The sequence below is a fragment of the Zophobas morio genome, unplaced genomic scaffold, assembly GCF_036711695.1.
Source record: "Zophobas morio isolate AGI-343-1 ecotype UQ-CSIRO unplaced genomic scaffold, CSIRO_AGI_Zmor_V1 ptg000041l, whole genome shotgun sequence".
NCBI lineage: Eukaryota > Metazoa > Arthropoda > Insecta > Coleoptera > Tenebrionidae > Zophobas > Zophobas morio.
In genome coordinates this window covers 4,994,373-5,009,694 of record NW_026972146.1, presented here as the reverse complement: position 1 = coordinate 5,009,694, position 15,322 = coordinate 4,994,373, and the positions used below count along the sequence as shown (strand labels likewise).

The 15,322-nt window shown below is 31.5% G+C and overlaps 1 protein-coding gene across 1 annotated transcript; it reads left to right on the top strand.

The window, feature by feature from the left end:
* Positions 1-5,171: 5,171 nt before the first annotated feature.
* On the top strand, positions 5,172-5,603 carry LOC135140966 (high mobility group protein B3-like). Its single transcript, XM_064071726.1, has one exon. The coding sequence runs from the start codon at positions 5,252-5,254 to the stop codon at positions 5,549-5,551; it is 300 nt and encodes a 99-aa protein (XP_063927796.1). The 5' UTR covers positions 5,172-5,251; the 3' UTR covers positions 5,552-5,603.
* Positions 5,604-15,322: the final 9,719 nt, after the last annotated feature.

Sequence of the window (15,322 nt, the reverse complement as noted above, 5' to 3'; positions counted from 1 at the left end):
GCATATTTACTTTGACTTGCAATGTCACTTTTAATTATGGTTTTCCATGTACAGAATTAGCTCATATAAAAAATAAAAACGTATTATGAATTTATAATATACAAAACCTTGTCAAATTAAATCAGGTATATAAAATATCTCAATAATAAAAATCAGGAAGGTGCAGACAAAATTTAGTAATAACGAAGCTATACTGAGAGATGTGGGTTTAGTAACAATTCAATGAGTCAACAATTTGGGTTAACACCGTAGTGTCACTTATATGTCAAGTGAATGTTAAAACTTAGGTTGTCTTTTATGTCATTCGGTTTCGACACTTAAACGTGGTGACTGAAGCTTCAAAATTCCGTCTGCGATTCACCATCAGACTCTTTTTGTTTTTAATTAAAAAAAGTCCGATCCGGCTCGCCGCCACTGGCGCCAGCCGCTGGGGTTCCTTTTTTTTTGAAAAATGGCCGCCCGAGTGGATATTTCCGTTCGCCTGTCATCGCGTTCCTTAAAAGCGACGTCCTCGACTTGTTTACCCAAGAAAGGCGGGATTTACGAAAAAAACCCATAATGCAGACAAGTTAGGTCAAGTTGAAAAATAACCTGAACACATGTGTAGCACTTGTGGGTTCGGGGTGTTGACGAGGGTGCCACCCATGCCTGAGAACCACCGTCCCAATTAGAACATTCCGATTCCGAATTCTTCTTCCACTTCGCCGAATAAATAAATCTGCCGTCATTTCCGCGACACTTGCGAAACGCGCGCACCTCTTACTCGTATTTTTATCGTCGACGTGACATATTACGTCATCGCGTAATGGCACGTCTTCGGTCCGACCTCTCCCTTCTTCCTCTTGTTCCTCGGCATCTTAAATAACGATTTAACGCGAGCCGACGCCACTCTTATTACAGTCGCATTCTTCTCTAACCTTCTTGATCTCTCCAATTGGCTTTATTAAGCTCATTGCTGGTAATGGTGTAATTCGGCATTTGCAAGGTGCTGCGTTCGCTCCAAATTACATAATTAAACATGGTGTACAAATAAAATAATTGGCTTGGCCCGGTGACCAGGGGTTCTCCCTACAAGTCGTGGATTTTTTTGGTATTAAATTCTTATTAAATGGGTGTAGAGTACCAACCATTTAAAATTTCAAGGACAATGTTACACTAAATTAACCCGAATTTTTTGTTGCTATTAATAGACCCGATAACCGCTTCAGTGCAGCCAGGACCGACGAGACACCAACACGCCAGGTAGGACGCTTTTCCAAAAACTGTGTCCAGACCCTGAGAAAGTGAGATATTCGATGAACTCTAGGAGCGTCGCGAATGTTATCGTTTAATTAGTCGATTTACATTTCCATTTTGTCACATTCCGAGGCTCGGATCCGCGTAGGAACTGGTTTTAATAATAGAATTCAGATAAAGCGACAAACAAGATAACGATTTAATGGCCGGACCGGCCTGCGTAGACGGAAAAAGTCAGCCTGATTGATAGGAAATTCAGAGGCGGAGGTGGGAAGAGGCGACGGCAGGTTTTTAATCGGAATTACGATCAAATCGTGTCATATCGGCTGGCTTTCTGGTTTGTTAAGTGGCATGGATTTTGCAGACGCTTTGGGCCAAATTGGCTTATTATTTCGCAAGATCGAGCGGCGTTGAGACGAAAATGACGCTAACGCAAGAGGCGAAGTGACGCCATTTCTAGATTGGTAATTTCTTGACATAAATATCTTTTTTTTTTTCGTTTGTATTTGTCGTCTCTAGACCGATAATTATCGATTTAGGAAGCATTTTTGAAATTCAAAGTGTGGTTATTCCCGCCACAAATTGATGACGTCAGTGAAATGTCTTGGCAGGACTTGTTTAAAAAAATTGGGTAAAAATTTGTTTATGCATCCATTTCGAAAATTTTATGACGTCATCATCAAAACGTCTTACTCATACGACTCTTTAAAAAGATCAACAAGTCTAGTTACCTAAATTTGATTTTAACAAATTGGTTTTTTATGATAAAAAAAAATGTTGGCAACACTAACTTGTTGTTAAGGTTGACAGGTCAAATAAGGTAGTCAAACGGTTGTAATGTCATTATTTAAAAATTAAATTTCATAGTCTACTATGTATATTTTTTTTTCAATCATATTTGATTTGGATAAATTTATTGTACATTTTTGTTTTTTTTTAGTTAATGTTAAAAAATACTAAAAAAAAATGACAAATTAATTCAATAATAAAAAGCGACAAAAAGGGGCCAAAGAAGAGGAACTAAAAAAAGGGAGTTAAAAAACGACAAAAAGAACAGTAAAAATTAAATGCTACAAAAAAGTTTAAAAAATATGACCGAAAAAAGACGCCAAAAAAAGTGAAAAAGAAAGCTGAAACAAAGGCGGAGAAAAAATGAGACAAAAAAAAATCATAAGAATGGGAACATAAAACGCAACACAAAAAAGAGCAAAAGGAGGCGACAATTCGACTAAAAAAAAAAGGAAGTCAAAAAAAACACAAAAAATACAACAAAAAAAACGACTAAAAAAGGTCACAAAAACTGCGTCCAAAAAAAATGCCCCAAAAAAAAAGAATGGATAAAACAACAAATAAAGGTCACAAAAATGTGATCAAAGAGGACGACTAGAAAAAATGTGACAAAAAAGTGATAAAGGCTACAAAGAAGCGATAAGAAAGTATAAAACAACGTAACAACAAAAAAAGCGACAAAGAAAGGCCACAAAATATGTGGCAAGAAACACGGAGTAGAAAAGACAACAAAAAAAGGCTATAAAAAAGGTAAAAAGCGACAAAAATGGGGCTATTAAAACCATGCGGTAAAAAAGTGACAAGAAAAGACTACAAAAAATCCACAAAAAGGTTACAAAAGTATAAAAAAAGAGGCGACAAAAAGGGCCACAAAAAATGCAACAAGTGAAAGGACAACCAAAAAAGCGATAAAAAGTCAAAAAAAGGCGACTAAAATCAACAAAATAAACAAAAAATACGACAAAAAGAGACTACAAAAAAGGGCCCTAAAAGGGGCAATAAAAATGCAAAAAACGCAATAGAAGGGACAAATGCGACGAAAAAGGACAAAAAAAAGGAAAAAAGGGGCGACACAAAATAGCCACAAAAAAAGACAATATAAAAAACGTGATAAAATAGTGACAAATAAAGGCAACAAAAAAGCGATAAAAAAGGTTACAAAAAAACGACAAAAGAAAGCGACTAAAAACAATAAAAAAGTCACAAGGTACAAAAAAGCGGTACAAAAGATTACAAAAACATGTATCAATAAAAGGAGATAAAAACAGGCCACAAAAAATGTGTCAAAAGAATACGACAAAAAAAGGCAGTAGAAAAAACAACAAGAAAAGGCCATAAAAAAGGAAACGACAAAAGAGAGGTCTTAAAAAATGTGAAAAAAAAAGTGCCCAATAAAGGATACAACAAAAAGCCGACAAAAAAGGCGTCACAATTCCACAAAATAAAATGCGAATAAAAGAAGCACCGAGAAAAATGATGAAAAAGACGATAATAAAGTGCAAAAAAAATGGCGACCAAAAATCAACAAAGTAGGTCCCAAAAATATACGACAATAAAAAGCTAACAAAAAACGACAAAAATGCAAATAAAAGGGAACAAAAAATGCGATAAAAAATACAAAAAATCCAAAACGACAATAAAAGGGACAGAACAAAGTTGCCATATACGACGTCAATAATGGCCACAAAACACAAATAAGACAACAAAAAAGTGCTAATAAGACGGAAAAATAAGGAGGTCTGACCTAAACTGTCCTGACCTGACCTGAGCTGACCAAAAAAAAAAAACAAAAAAAAAACAAACTAGACTACAAAAAAATGTGTTCAAAAAGGCACCAAAAATAGGCACAAAAAGGGCAACATATATAGAAACATAAAACACAACAGAAAGAAGGAACAAAGGGAGGCGAAAAGAAAAATTCGACTAAAAAAAGGGAAGTCAAAAAAGCCACAAAAAAGCGACTAAAAAAGGCCACAAAAACTGCATCAAAAAAAGGACAAAAAAAAAGGATGGCAAAAAAATGGTTATAAAAAATACGCCCAAAAAAAGTTTACAAAAATATGGCGATAAAAACATGAAAAAGATGCCACAAGAACAACAAAACGCTAGCAAAACGGTAAAAAAAACGCGACACAAAAAGGCTACAAAAAATGTAACTATAAAAAAGGCGATCAAAAGATCAAACAATCGAAACATCAAAAAATCGAAAAATTGCAAAATTCTGAAATTCAAAAATTCCCAAAATTGAAATGTTGGAAAACTAAAAAATCGAAACATAAAAAATACATATTGAAAAATCAAAAAACTGAAAAATCCAAAAATCCAAAAATTCGAAAAATAGAACTAACGAAGGACTGAAAGAGCGAAAAATCAAAAATTGTAAAATTTAAAAATAGAAAAATCAAAACATGGAAAATTGAAGCATTGAAAAATTCAAAAATCTAAAATTTAAAAATCGGGAATTCAAAAATCGTAAAGTCGAAAAATCGGAAAACCGAGAAATCAAGAAATCAAAAATTCAAATTTTAAAAAACTGAAAAAGTGAAAAATCGGAAAATCGAAGATCTTTAGAACCTATGGTCATTTCATCATCATTTCATCAGTGGATGGACCTATTGATCTTCCAATTTTTGTATTTTTGGACTTTTTAATTTGAAATTTTCCCATTTTTCTAAATTTCGATTTTTCTATATTTCCGACCCGACCTGACCTGACCTGACCTGACCAAAAAAGCAACAAAGAAATAAACAAACTAAACGACGAAAAAATGTGTCCAAAAAAGGCACCAAAATAGCAACAAAAATCGATTAAAAAAATGCTACAAAAACAACAAAAAACCTACAAAAAAGTTGTTAAAGAGGAACTCTAATTAATATCGTTAATCCCTAAAAGGGTGTACTATCTTATCAATAAGATACCCCTTTTTCTTAAGGCAATTTTGGGAAAATCCTCTCTAATTATAGAACAAATTTTGCTCCAAAGTGAATTAAAATGTACAAAAAAAAAACAAAGGTTTCATTTGCCACCACCAAAATTTTTCTTTTAATCTGTGGCCAATCTCCAAAAATTCAAAGTCTCATCACATTCCTTCCCACATTCAAAAAGTCTGAATTTCCAACTGTCACCTGACCTTTCCTCACCACAAAAAAAGTTGGCTTTTCCAACCCCTTCGACTATTTCTCTCCCTGTCAAACCAAACAAACTTCAGTTCCTGGAATCCCGAAAAATGGACAAAAAAAACATCACCAAACAGAAAAAGAAGGAACCCACCCCTCAGAAATCCCCCCCGATCTACCGCAACCCCTTCCTCAACTTCCTGCAAGAGTACCGGAAGAAGAACGTCGGCGTCAGCGGCAGGGAACTAATCCAAAACGCCGGAGAACTGTGGCGCAAAATGACCGACGCAGAAAAGGCACCGTACTACGAGATGGCCAAAAAAGCCCCCCGCCGCCGCCGCCACCGCCGCCGCAAGCGCCGCCAGCACGACGAGAGCGACCGCAGCGGCTCCCGGAGCTCCACCACATAGAAAATTTTGTGTATAAACAGGGACGTCAATAAAACGCTTTCCTTATTTTTCCAAAAAATCTTTTTTGTCACGTGTATTTAGGCTAAGTACTTCCCGGAGTTGTCCGGGAAGCAAAAAAACGCACATTTCAGTAAAAGGCTGTAATGGCACCAGAATTTTGTTTATCTTCTACTCGAGCGTTTCTTCCGGGTCAGCTGGGGGCCCTTCTTGCGGCGCCTGGGGGCGTTGCGCGCCAGCTCGCAGTAGGGCGCCTTTTCGCTCTCGTTCATGCTGCGCCACCTCTCGGCGGCCCTGGAGATGAGCTGCTTCCCGGAGACTCCGGCCCGCCTGGAGAACTCCTGGACGAAGTTGATGAAGGGGTTCCGGTTGGCCCGGACTTTGGGCTTGGACTCTTTTCGGCCGACTCTCGTCGAGGATTTGCGTTCGACGGGGGCGGCTTCGAAGTCGGCGTTCATGCAGAGGTTTTCGGTTTTGACCATTTTCGGAAAATTAAAAGTGACAATTTGACAAATATCGTCGCCAGGAAAAAGTGTTTACTGCGGTTGGGCGAAGTGGGCTGGAGGGTCAAGGTTTCCAAGGTTTTTTTTTATCATCGCAAACTTGACTGGGAGTTTGCGTTGTAAATTTTTTAGAGCGAATCGTTCTATATTAACAACCTCAAAATGTCACGAAGCGGAGGCAAGCACATTGTTGCACCATTTCTAATTAGACACGTGCAAAGATGGTTTTACAATCGCGTGATTCACACCGGAATTCCTGGAGATGGTGGAGGACCTTCACAGAGGAGTGATTGGTATTTTCTTTTGACTCATTGGAGTTGTCGAGTAGGTATTTATTCGGTGCTGGTTCAAGGAAACGTGGATATTTCTTAGGGTTTTCCGATGTTTTTGTTGTTTTAATTTTGCTCTGTGAGAACGAACAAAAACACGACTGATTAATTTTTTTTTCTTTTTTATTAGTTATTACTAATTATTATTATAATAATAAGTTTGCCGAAATATTTGTTTCATATTTAACACTAAATTACAAAATAGTTTTTCTTCAAAAAAAAAATTGAAAATTATAATATTGGAAAAAATGAAAATCTGAAAAATCGGTAAATCGAAAATTTGATAATCTAAAAATCGAAAATAAAAGTCAAAAATTCGAAAATCTAAAAATCGAAAATCGAAAAATCAAAAATTCTAAAAATCCAAGACTCGAAATATTGAAAAAGAAATATCGAAAATTGGGAATTCTAAAAACTCTAAAAATCCAAAAGTAGGCAAATGGAAAAATTGAAAAACCGAGAAGTCCAAGTTAAAATAATTGAAAATTGGAATACCGAAAAAAAATCAAAAATTCCGAAATTCAAAAAATGTAAAAATTGAAATTCGAAATTTTGAAAATTGAAAACTTGAAAAATCGAAAAATCTAAATATTGAAAAACTTGGTCGAAAAATTAAAAATTCGTTGAGTCAAATATTTAAGAAAACCAGTATCCGAAAAATCGGAAAACCGAAAATTCGAAAAAAAAATGGAAGAACTGAAGAACTAAAAGGTCGAGAAATAGAAAGGAAACAAATTGAAAATTATAATATATATTGAAAAAATGAAAACCTGAAAAATCGGTAAATCGAAAATTCGAAAATCTAAAAATCGAAAATCGGAAAACCGGAAAATCAAAAATTCGAAAATCCATATTTTAAAAAAATCTACAAATCCAAGACTCGAAATATTGAAAAAGAAATACCGAAAATCGATAATTCTAAAAACTAGAAAAACCTAAAAGTAGGGAAATGGAAAAATTGAAAAACCTAGAAATACGAATTAAAATAATTGAAAATTTGAATATCGAAAAATCGAAAATTCCGAAATTCAAAAAATGTAAAAATTGAAATTCGAAATTTTGAAAATTGAAAAACTTGGTCGAAAAATTAAGAATTCGAAGAGTCAAATATTTGAGAAAATGAGTATCCGAAAAATCCGAAAACCGAAAATTAAAAGATCGAGAAATAGAAAAGGAAACAAATTGAAAATTATAATACATATTGGAAAAAATGAAAATCTGAAAAATCAGTAAATCGAAAATTCGAAAATCTAAAAATCGGAAATCGGAAAACCGAAAAATCAAAAATTCTAAAATCGATATTTAAAAAAATCTACAAAACCAAGACTCGAAATATTGAAAAAGAAATATCGAAAATCGGGAATTCTAAAAACTCTAAAAATCCAAAAGTAGGCAAATGGAAAAATTGAAAAACCTAGAAATACGAATTAAAATAATTGAAAATTTGAATATCGAAAAATCGAAAATTCGGAAATTCAAAAAACTTGAAAAATCGAAAATTCGATGAATATGTATTTGAGAAAATGAGTATCCGAAAAATCGGAAAACCGAAAATTCGAAAATCTAAAAATCGAAAACCGGAAATTCGAAAATCGAAATTACGAAGAATCCAAGAATCGAAATAGGTACGTATAAGAAAAAGCGAAATATATCGGGAAACCCTGACCCGTCAGAAAATTGAAAAAATTGCAAATCGGGAAATCCAAATTAAAAAGATTGAAAATTCAAATATAGAAAAATCGAAAATTCGAAAATTGAAAATTTTAAAAATCGAAGAATTGAAAAATTGAAAAATCGAGAAATCGAAAAGCAAATAAGTTAAAAATTATAGGTATGAATCAAGTATTCGGAAAACGAACATCCGATTAATCGGAAAACTGAAAATCCAAAAATCGAAATTTTGATATCTTCGAAATATGTACGTAAGTTATGGAAAAATCGAATTATCAAAAATATAAAAATCGAATTTCGAAAATCGAAAAAATAGAAAAGTCTTTCGGAAAATAAGAAAACCGGTAACTGAAAAATCGAAAATTGAAAAGAGTGAAAATTCTAATATCGATAAATGGAAAAATCGAGAACTCGAGAAATCAAAAAATCGAAAAGTAAAAAAAAAGAAAATTCTAAAACGTGAACGTAAAAATTGAAAAATCGAAAATTCAAAAATTAAAATTTTGAAAATCGAACTGAAGAATTGAAAGAAAAATGAAAATCTGAAAAATCAGTAAACCGAAAATTCGTAAATCGGAAAACCGAAAAATCAAAAATATGAAAATCGATCATTCGAAAAATCTAAAAATCCAAAACTCGAATTATTGAAAGAAAGAAACATGGAAAGTCAAAAATCAAAAATTTAAACTTGAAAAACCCAAAAGTAGAAAAATGGAAAAATTGAAAAACCGAGAAGTCCAAATTAAACTAACCGAAAAATCGAAAATTAAAAAAATATAAAACATCAAATTTCGAAAATCGAAAAAATAGAACAGTCTTTCGGAAAATACGAAAATCGGTAACTGAAAAATCGAAAAGTGAAAAAAGTGAAAATTCTAATATCGGCAAATGGAAAAATCGAGAACTCGAGAAATCGAAAAATCGAAAAGTAAAAAAAAAGAAAATTCTAAAACGTGAAAAACGTAAAAATTGAAAAATCGAAAATTCGAAAAATTAAAATTTTGAAAATCGAACAACTGAAGAATTGAAAGAAAAATGGAAACCTGAAAAATTAGTAAACCGAAAATTCATAAATCGGAAAACCGAAAAATCAAAAATGTGAAAATCGATATTTCGAAAAATCTAAAAATCCAAAACTCGAATTATTGAAAGAAAGAAACATGGAAAGTCAAAAATCAAAAATTTAAACTTGAAAAACCCAAAAGTAGAAAAATGGAAAAATTGAAAAACCGAGAAGTCCAAATTAAACTAACCGAAAAATCGAAAATTAAAAAAATTGAAAAATCGAAATTCAAAATTTCCAAAATTGAAAATTTGAAACATCGTAAATTCGAAATATCGAAAAACCCAAAATCGAAAAATTTAAACTTCGATTAACCAAAATATTTGAGAAAAATTTGAAAAACGAAAATTCGAAAAGCTTAAAACCAGAAATCGAAAAACCGAAAAATCAAAAAACGAAGATCGAGATTACAAAGAATTGAAAAAGCCAAGAATCGACATACGTGTAGGAAAAACCGAAATATATCGAAGAGTCTAAAAATCGAAATTTTAAAATCGAAAAATGGAAAAATTGGAAAATCTAGAAAACGAAAAGGAAACAAAGTAAAAATTATATGAATCAAATATTCGGAAAAAGGAACATCCGATAAATCGTAAAATTGAGAATCTAAAAATCGAAAAATCAAAAGTTCGAAAATCGAAAAAATAGAAAACTCTATCGGAAAGTAAAAAATCGACAACTGAAAAATTGAAAAGTGAAAAGATTCAAAATTCTAATATCGACAAATCGAAAGATCGAGACGTCGAGAAATCAGAGTCGAAAAGTAAAAAAACTGAAAATTCTAAAACCCGAAGAATGTAAAAATTAAAAAATCGTAAATTCAGAAAAACCAAAAGTCTAAAATTCGAAAATCCAGCATTCTAAACTTGAAAGATCCCAAAAAAATGGAAAAATTGAAAAACCGAGAAATCCAAGTTAAAATATATAATTGAAAAATCGAATATCGAAAAATCCAAATTCAAAAAATGAAAAAATCGAAATTCGAAATTTGAAAAACTGAAAATTTGGAAATATCGAAAAACCCAAATCCGAAAAATTGAAAATTCGATGAATCAAATATTTGAGAAAAAAAATTGAAAATGTGAACTTAAGATAATTTGTAATCTGTCTACAACTCAACTCATTCACACTCCAGTATTTTTAGATTTTTCAATTAAAGTTAGAATTTATACTTATGTATATGAGAACAAATATGCATAATAAATATTTACTTACACTGTAGGAGTTGTTTAAATATGACTTCAGAGACGCTAAAAATATTAATTAAGAACGATCTTGACGTCTAAATAAGACGTAATTAAAATAGCTACATCGTTTGGAAAAAATTACCACCGTTTGCTTTTCATTATGTCTGGACAATACAAAGCGAAAACTTGGAACTTAAATCAACTGTTGTTATTATTTATGTAATTCATACACGTGCACACAGCGCACTCAATATTTTCCATAATTTGACACATTAGAAGGTATGTTTATTTTCGTACAATAGCCACAAACTTGCTAATACATTTCTACACAAAATACTTCCTAGAATATCTAAATCAAGCATAATAAAGTGCGTCAGCACACGCGTAGACGCATTATACTTTCATCATCTCTGCCAAACAATAAATCAGCATTAACATAACCTCAACATAATCAGCAAAGCCCGCCTCACACCAGCCGAGTCCCGTTTACGCAACGAAATCGCCTCTCCGACATTTCCCTTCTTTGTTAAGTCGGCGTGTAACCGCCGCTGCACCTATCCGTTACGTCATCTCTTCATCCAGATGCCGAAGGTTCTCTGCTCGCGTCCGAATAAAGCAGCTAACTGTTGATTCGATTATATAATTGTCCCAAATTGGCCGAAAGGTCGTAGGTGTTTCTTCAGCATATCGCAACGCCGTGTGCTCAATTACCGCGATATTAAATAACTCGATGAGAAAACCGCTACACGGTGTTGCACTCCCGTGATCTGCTGTTGTAATATCGGAAACGAGGTTAGCGAAGATGCGTAACTGGAGAATTTTTTTAATTGAGTCATTAGGCATGAAATCGCTCGAATTCCGCGGATTGCGCTGCTGGATTGGCCCGAAACACGGGAGTGCTTTTGCTAATTATCACTGATCGGTTTTTTGGGCAAACCGCGAAGTTTTGATTTATGGAATGGCAGAACGCCTTCCACAGGTGGGCTGGGACCGGGATTCGCGGAATCAGAAACTGTTTATAAACAGTTTTTCAAGAGGCGATCTTGCTTCTGGGAAGAAAGATTCTGTAATGTGAGGAATTTCCACTGGAGGTTGCGGTTTGCACTCTTTTAGGCACGTGGTGGAGCTTACGGCGCAGAAAACGTTGTTTTTAGTCAAGTCGGCGGGTTTTCTAGTCTTTGTTAGTTGCCAAGTGTAAGATGTTTTTTCGACGTTTCGTGACTCCTAGAGTGCAAAAAATAGGTCCCCGTTTCTGTTTGTTTCATTTTTCAGTTTCTCGATTTTCAGTTTTCGATATTTCATTGTTGGGATTTTTCAGTTTTTCATTTTTCGATTTTTCAGTTTCTCGATTCTTCATTTTTTAGTATTTCGATGTTTTTTAATTTTCGATTCTTCAATTGTTCTTTAATTTTTAAATTTTTCGAGATTTCAGTTTCAGTTTTGGGATTTATCAATATTTCCATTCTTCAATTTTTCAATATTTTAATTTTTCAGTTTAGAAAATTTTAGATTTTTCAGATTTTTGATGTTTCAATTTCTCGATCTGTCGATTTTTGAATGTTTCAGCTTTGGAATTTTTCAATTTTCTATTATTTATTCTTCAATTTCTCGATTTTTCAATTTTTCAGTTTCCGTACTTTCAATTTCTAAAATTTCAATTTTTCAATTTCTCAATTTTCAGTTTTTCAATTTTGTCGATTCTCCGAATTTGTTAAATAAAAAATTGAAAAATTGAGAAATTGAAGAAGTCATCTTTCGATATTTTCATTTTTCAATTTATTAAATTTTAGATTTTTCCATTTCCCAATTTTTCGGTCCTTCGATATTTCTATTCCTCGATTTTTCGAATTTTTTAATTTTAGATTTTTCAGATTTTTGGTGTTTCAATTTTTCGATCTGTCGATTTTTCGATATTTCAGCTTTGGAATTTTTCAGTTTTTCATTATTTATTCTTCAATTTCTCGATTTTTAGATTTTTCAGTTTTCCAATTTTCAATTTCTCAATGTTCAATTTTTCAATTTTGACGATTCTCCAAATTTTCGATTTCTGGATTACTTATTTTTTGATTTCTCAACTTTCTGGTGTTTTAGTTTTGCGATTTTTCAATTCTCCAATTCTTCAATTTTTCGATGTTCCAATGTTTCAATTATTCACGTTTCTAAATTTTCCATTTTCGATTTTTTAAATTCTCGATTATTCGAAAATCGAAACAAAGAAGAAAGAAAAAACGAAATATTGAAAGTTTAAAAATCGTAAATTCTAAAATCGGAAAGTTGAAAATTGGAAAAATGGAAAAATTGAAAAATCGAAAAATTGAAGTAGCCATCTTTCGATTTTTCAGTATTTCAGCTTTGGGATTTTTCAGTTTTTTAATCCAATTTCTCCTCGAATTTTAATTTTTCAATTTCTCGATTTTTAATTTTCAAATTCTCGATTTTCAATTTTTCGATTATTCAATTTTCCATATTTCAGTGTTGGGAGTTTTCGATTTGTCGATTCTCCAAATTTTGGATTTTTCCATTTTTAATTTTTTAATTTCCCAATTTTCCGATGTTTAAGTTTTACGATTTTTCATTGACTTTCCAATTTTTCAAACTTTCACAACTCTAAACTTTTCATTTTTCAATTTCTCGATTATTCGAAATATTAAAAGTTGAAAAATCGAAAATTCTAAAATAGAAAAATTGAAAAATCGAAATTTAAAAAATTGAAATTTCGAAAATCGAAAATTTTAAAATTCGAAAATTGAAAATTCGATAAATCAAAAATCTCCATTTTTTCGATTTTTCCACTCTTTTATTTTTCGATTTCTCAATTTTCGATACTTCAGTGTTGGGATTTTTCAGTTTTTTGGATTCTTCAGTTTGTCGATTCTCCAAATTTTCTATCTCTGGATTTTTCAATTTCTCGATTATTCGTAAATGGAGATTTCGAAAGTTTCAGAGCTCGAATTACAGAAAAAACGAAATATTGAAAGTCGAAAAACCGGAAAGTCGAAACATGGAAAAATCGAAAATATCGAAAAATAGAAAACTGAAAATTCGATGAATAAAAAATTGAAAAACCGAGAAATTGAAAAGAGTTTTTTCGAGTTTTCGATATTTCACTTTTCGAATTTTCAGTTTTTTATTCTTCAATTTCTCTATTTTCAATTTTTCAGTTTCTTGATTTTCAATTTTCCATACTTCAGTGTTGGAATTTTTCAATTTTTGGATTCTTCAAATTTTCGATTATTTTATTTTTCGCTTTCTCAATTTTTCGATGTTACAGTTTTACGATTTTTCATTTCTAAGATTGCTCAATTTTTCGATTTTTCAATTTTTCACATTTCTAATTTTTTGAATATTTCCATTTTCAGGATTTTGATTTTTCAATTTTTCGATTTTTGAAATGTTTGATTTTTCAATTTTTGAATTTTTAATTTTTTCAATTTTTCAATTTTTTGATTTCTGGATTTATCAGGATTTCAATGTTTCGAATGTTCAATTTCTCGATTTTTCAATTTTTCGACTAATCGTTTTTTTTTTGTCTTAAAATTTTCCAATTTTTTCATTTTTAACATTTCGTTTTTTCGGTTTTTCGACTTCTTGACTTTTCGATTTTTCGATTTCTGAGTATTTTGAAATTTCGTTTCTTGATGTTTTAATTTTCCATGTTTCCGTTTTTAGATTTCTCGGTTTTTCAATTTTTGACTTTCCGACTTCTCAATTTTTAATCATTTTAGTGTTGGTTGTTTTGGATTCTTCAATTAGTCGATTCTCCAAATTTTCGATTTCTCGATTTTTTTATTTTTCGATTTCTCAATTTTCCGATGATTCAGTTTTACGATATTTCAATTCTTCGATTCTTCAATTTTTTTATTTTCGAATTTTTCAATTTTTCCATCTAAATTTTCCATTTTTCGACTTTTCAGTTTCTCAATAGTTCCTAGATTTTTTAGTTTTTCAACTTTTCGATGATCAGTTTTTCAATTCCTCAATTTTTTATTTTTCAATTATCCAATTTTTTAGGATTTTGACTTTTCAATTAGTCGGTTTTTAAAATTTTTCATTTTTCGATTTTTTAGTTACTCGATTTTTCAATTTTTTGAGATTTCGGTGTTTCGCTTGTTCAATTTTTCGATTTATAATTTTTTTTATTTTAAAATTCTTCAATTTTTAATATTTCGATTTTTCGGTTTTGGACTATATCGATTTCTCAATTGTTCGATTTTTCAACTTCCTGACTTTTCGATTTCTCGATCTTTTGACATTTTGTTTCTCGATGTTTTTTGTTTGTCAATTTTTCGATGTTTCAATTTTTCGAATTTCGGCTTCTCGATTTTTCGTCATTTCAGTGTTGGAATTTTTCAATTTCTTGATTTTTAAGTTTTTCGATTCCATTTTTCAATTTTTGACGTTGAAAAATAGATTTTTTGGTTTATCGACTTTTCGATTTCTGGATTTTTCGATTTTTCCGTTTTTCAATTTTTTAGAATCGGATTTTCCAATTTTGCAATATTTGCAGTTCCATTTTTCGACTTTTCCATTTCTAGATCTTTTGATATTTCGTTTCTCGATGTTTTAGTTTGTCAATTTTTCGATGTTTCGATTTTTCGATTCCTGGATTTTTCGATTTTTCTGTTTTTCAATTTTTTATGATTCCGATTTTCCATTTTTGCGATTTTTGGAGTTCCATTTTTCGACTTTTCAATTTCTAGATCTTTTGATATCTCGTTTCTCGATTAGTTTGTCAATTTGTTGATGTTTGGATTTTTAGATTTCTCGGTTTTTCAATTTTTCGACTTTTCGGTTTCTTGATTTTCCGTCATTTCAGTTTTGGAATTTTTCAATTTCTTGATTTTACAGTTTTTCGATTCATCAATTTTTCCGATTTGTCAATTTTTCAATTTTTAACGTTAAGAAGCTGATTTTTTTGGTTTATCGACTTTTCGATTTCTCCACTTCTCGATTTCAGGATTTTTCGATTTTCCGTTTTTCAATTTTGTAATTTTTCGAGTTCTATTTTTCGACTTTTCAAT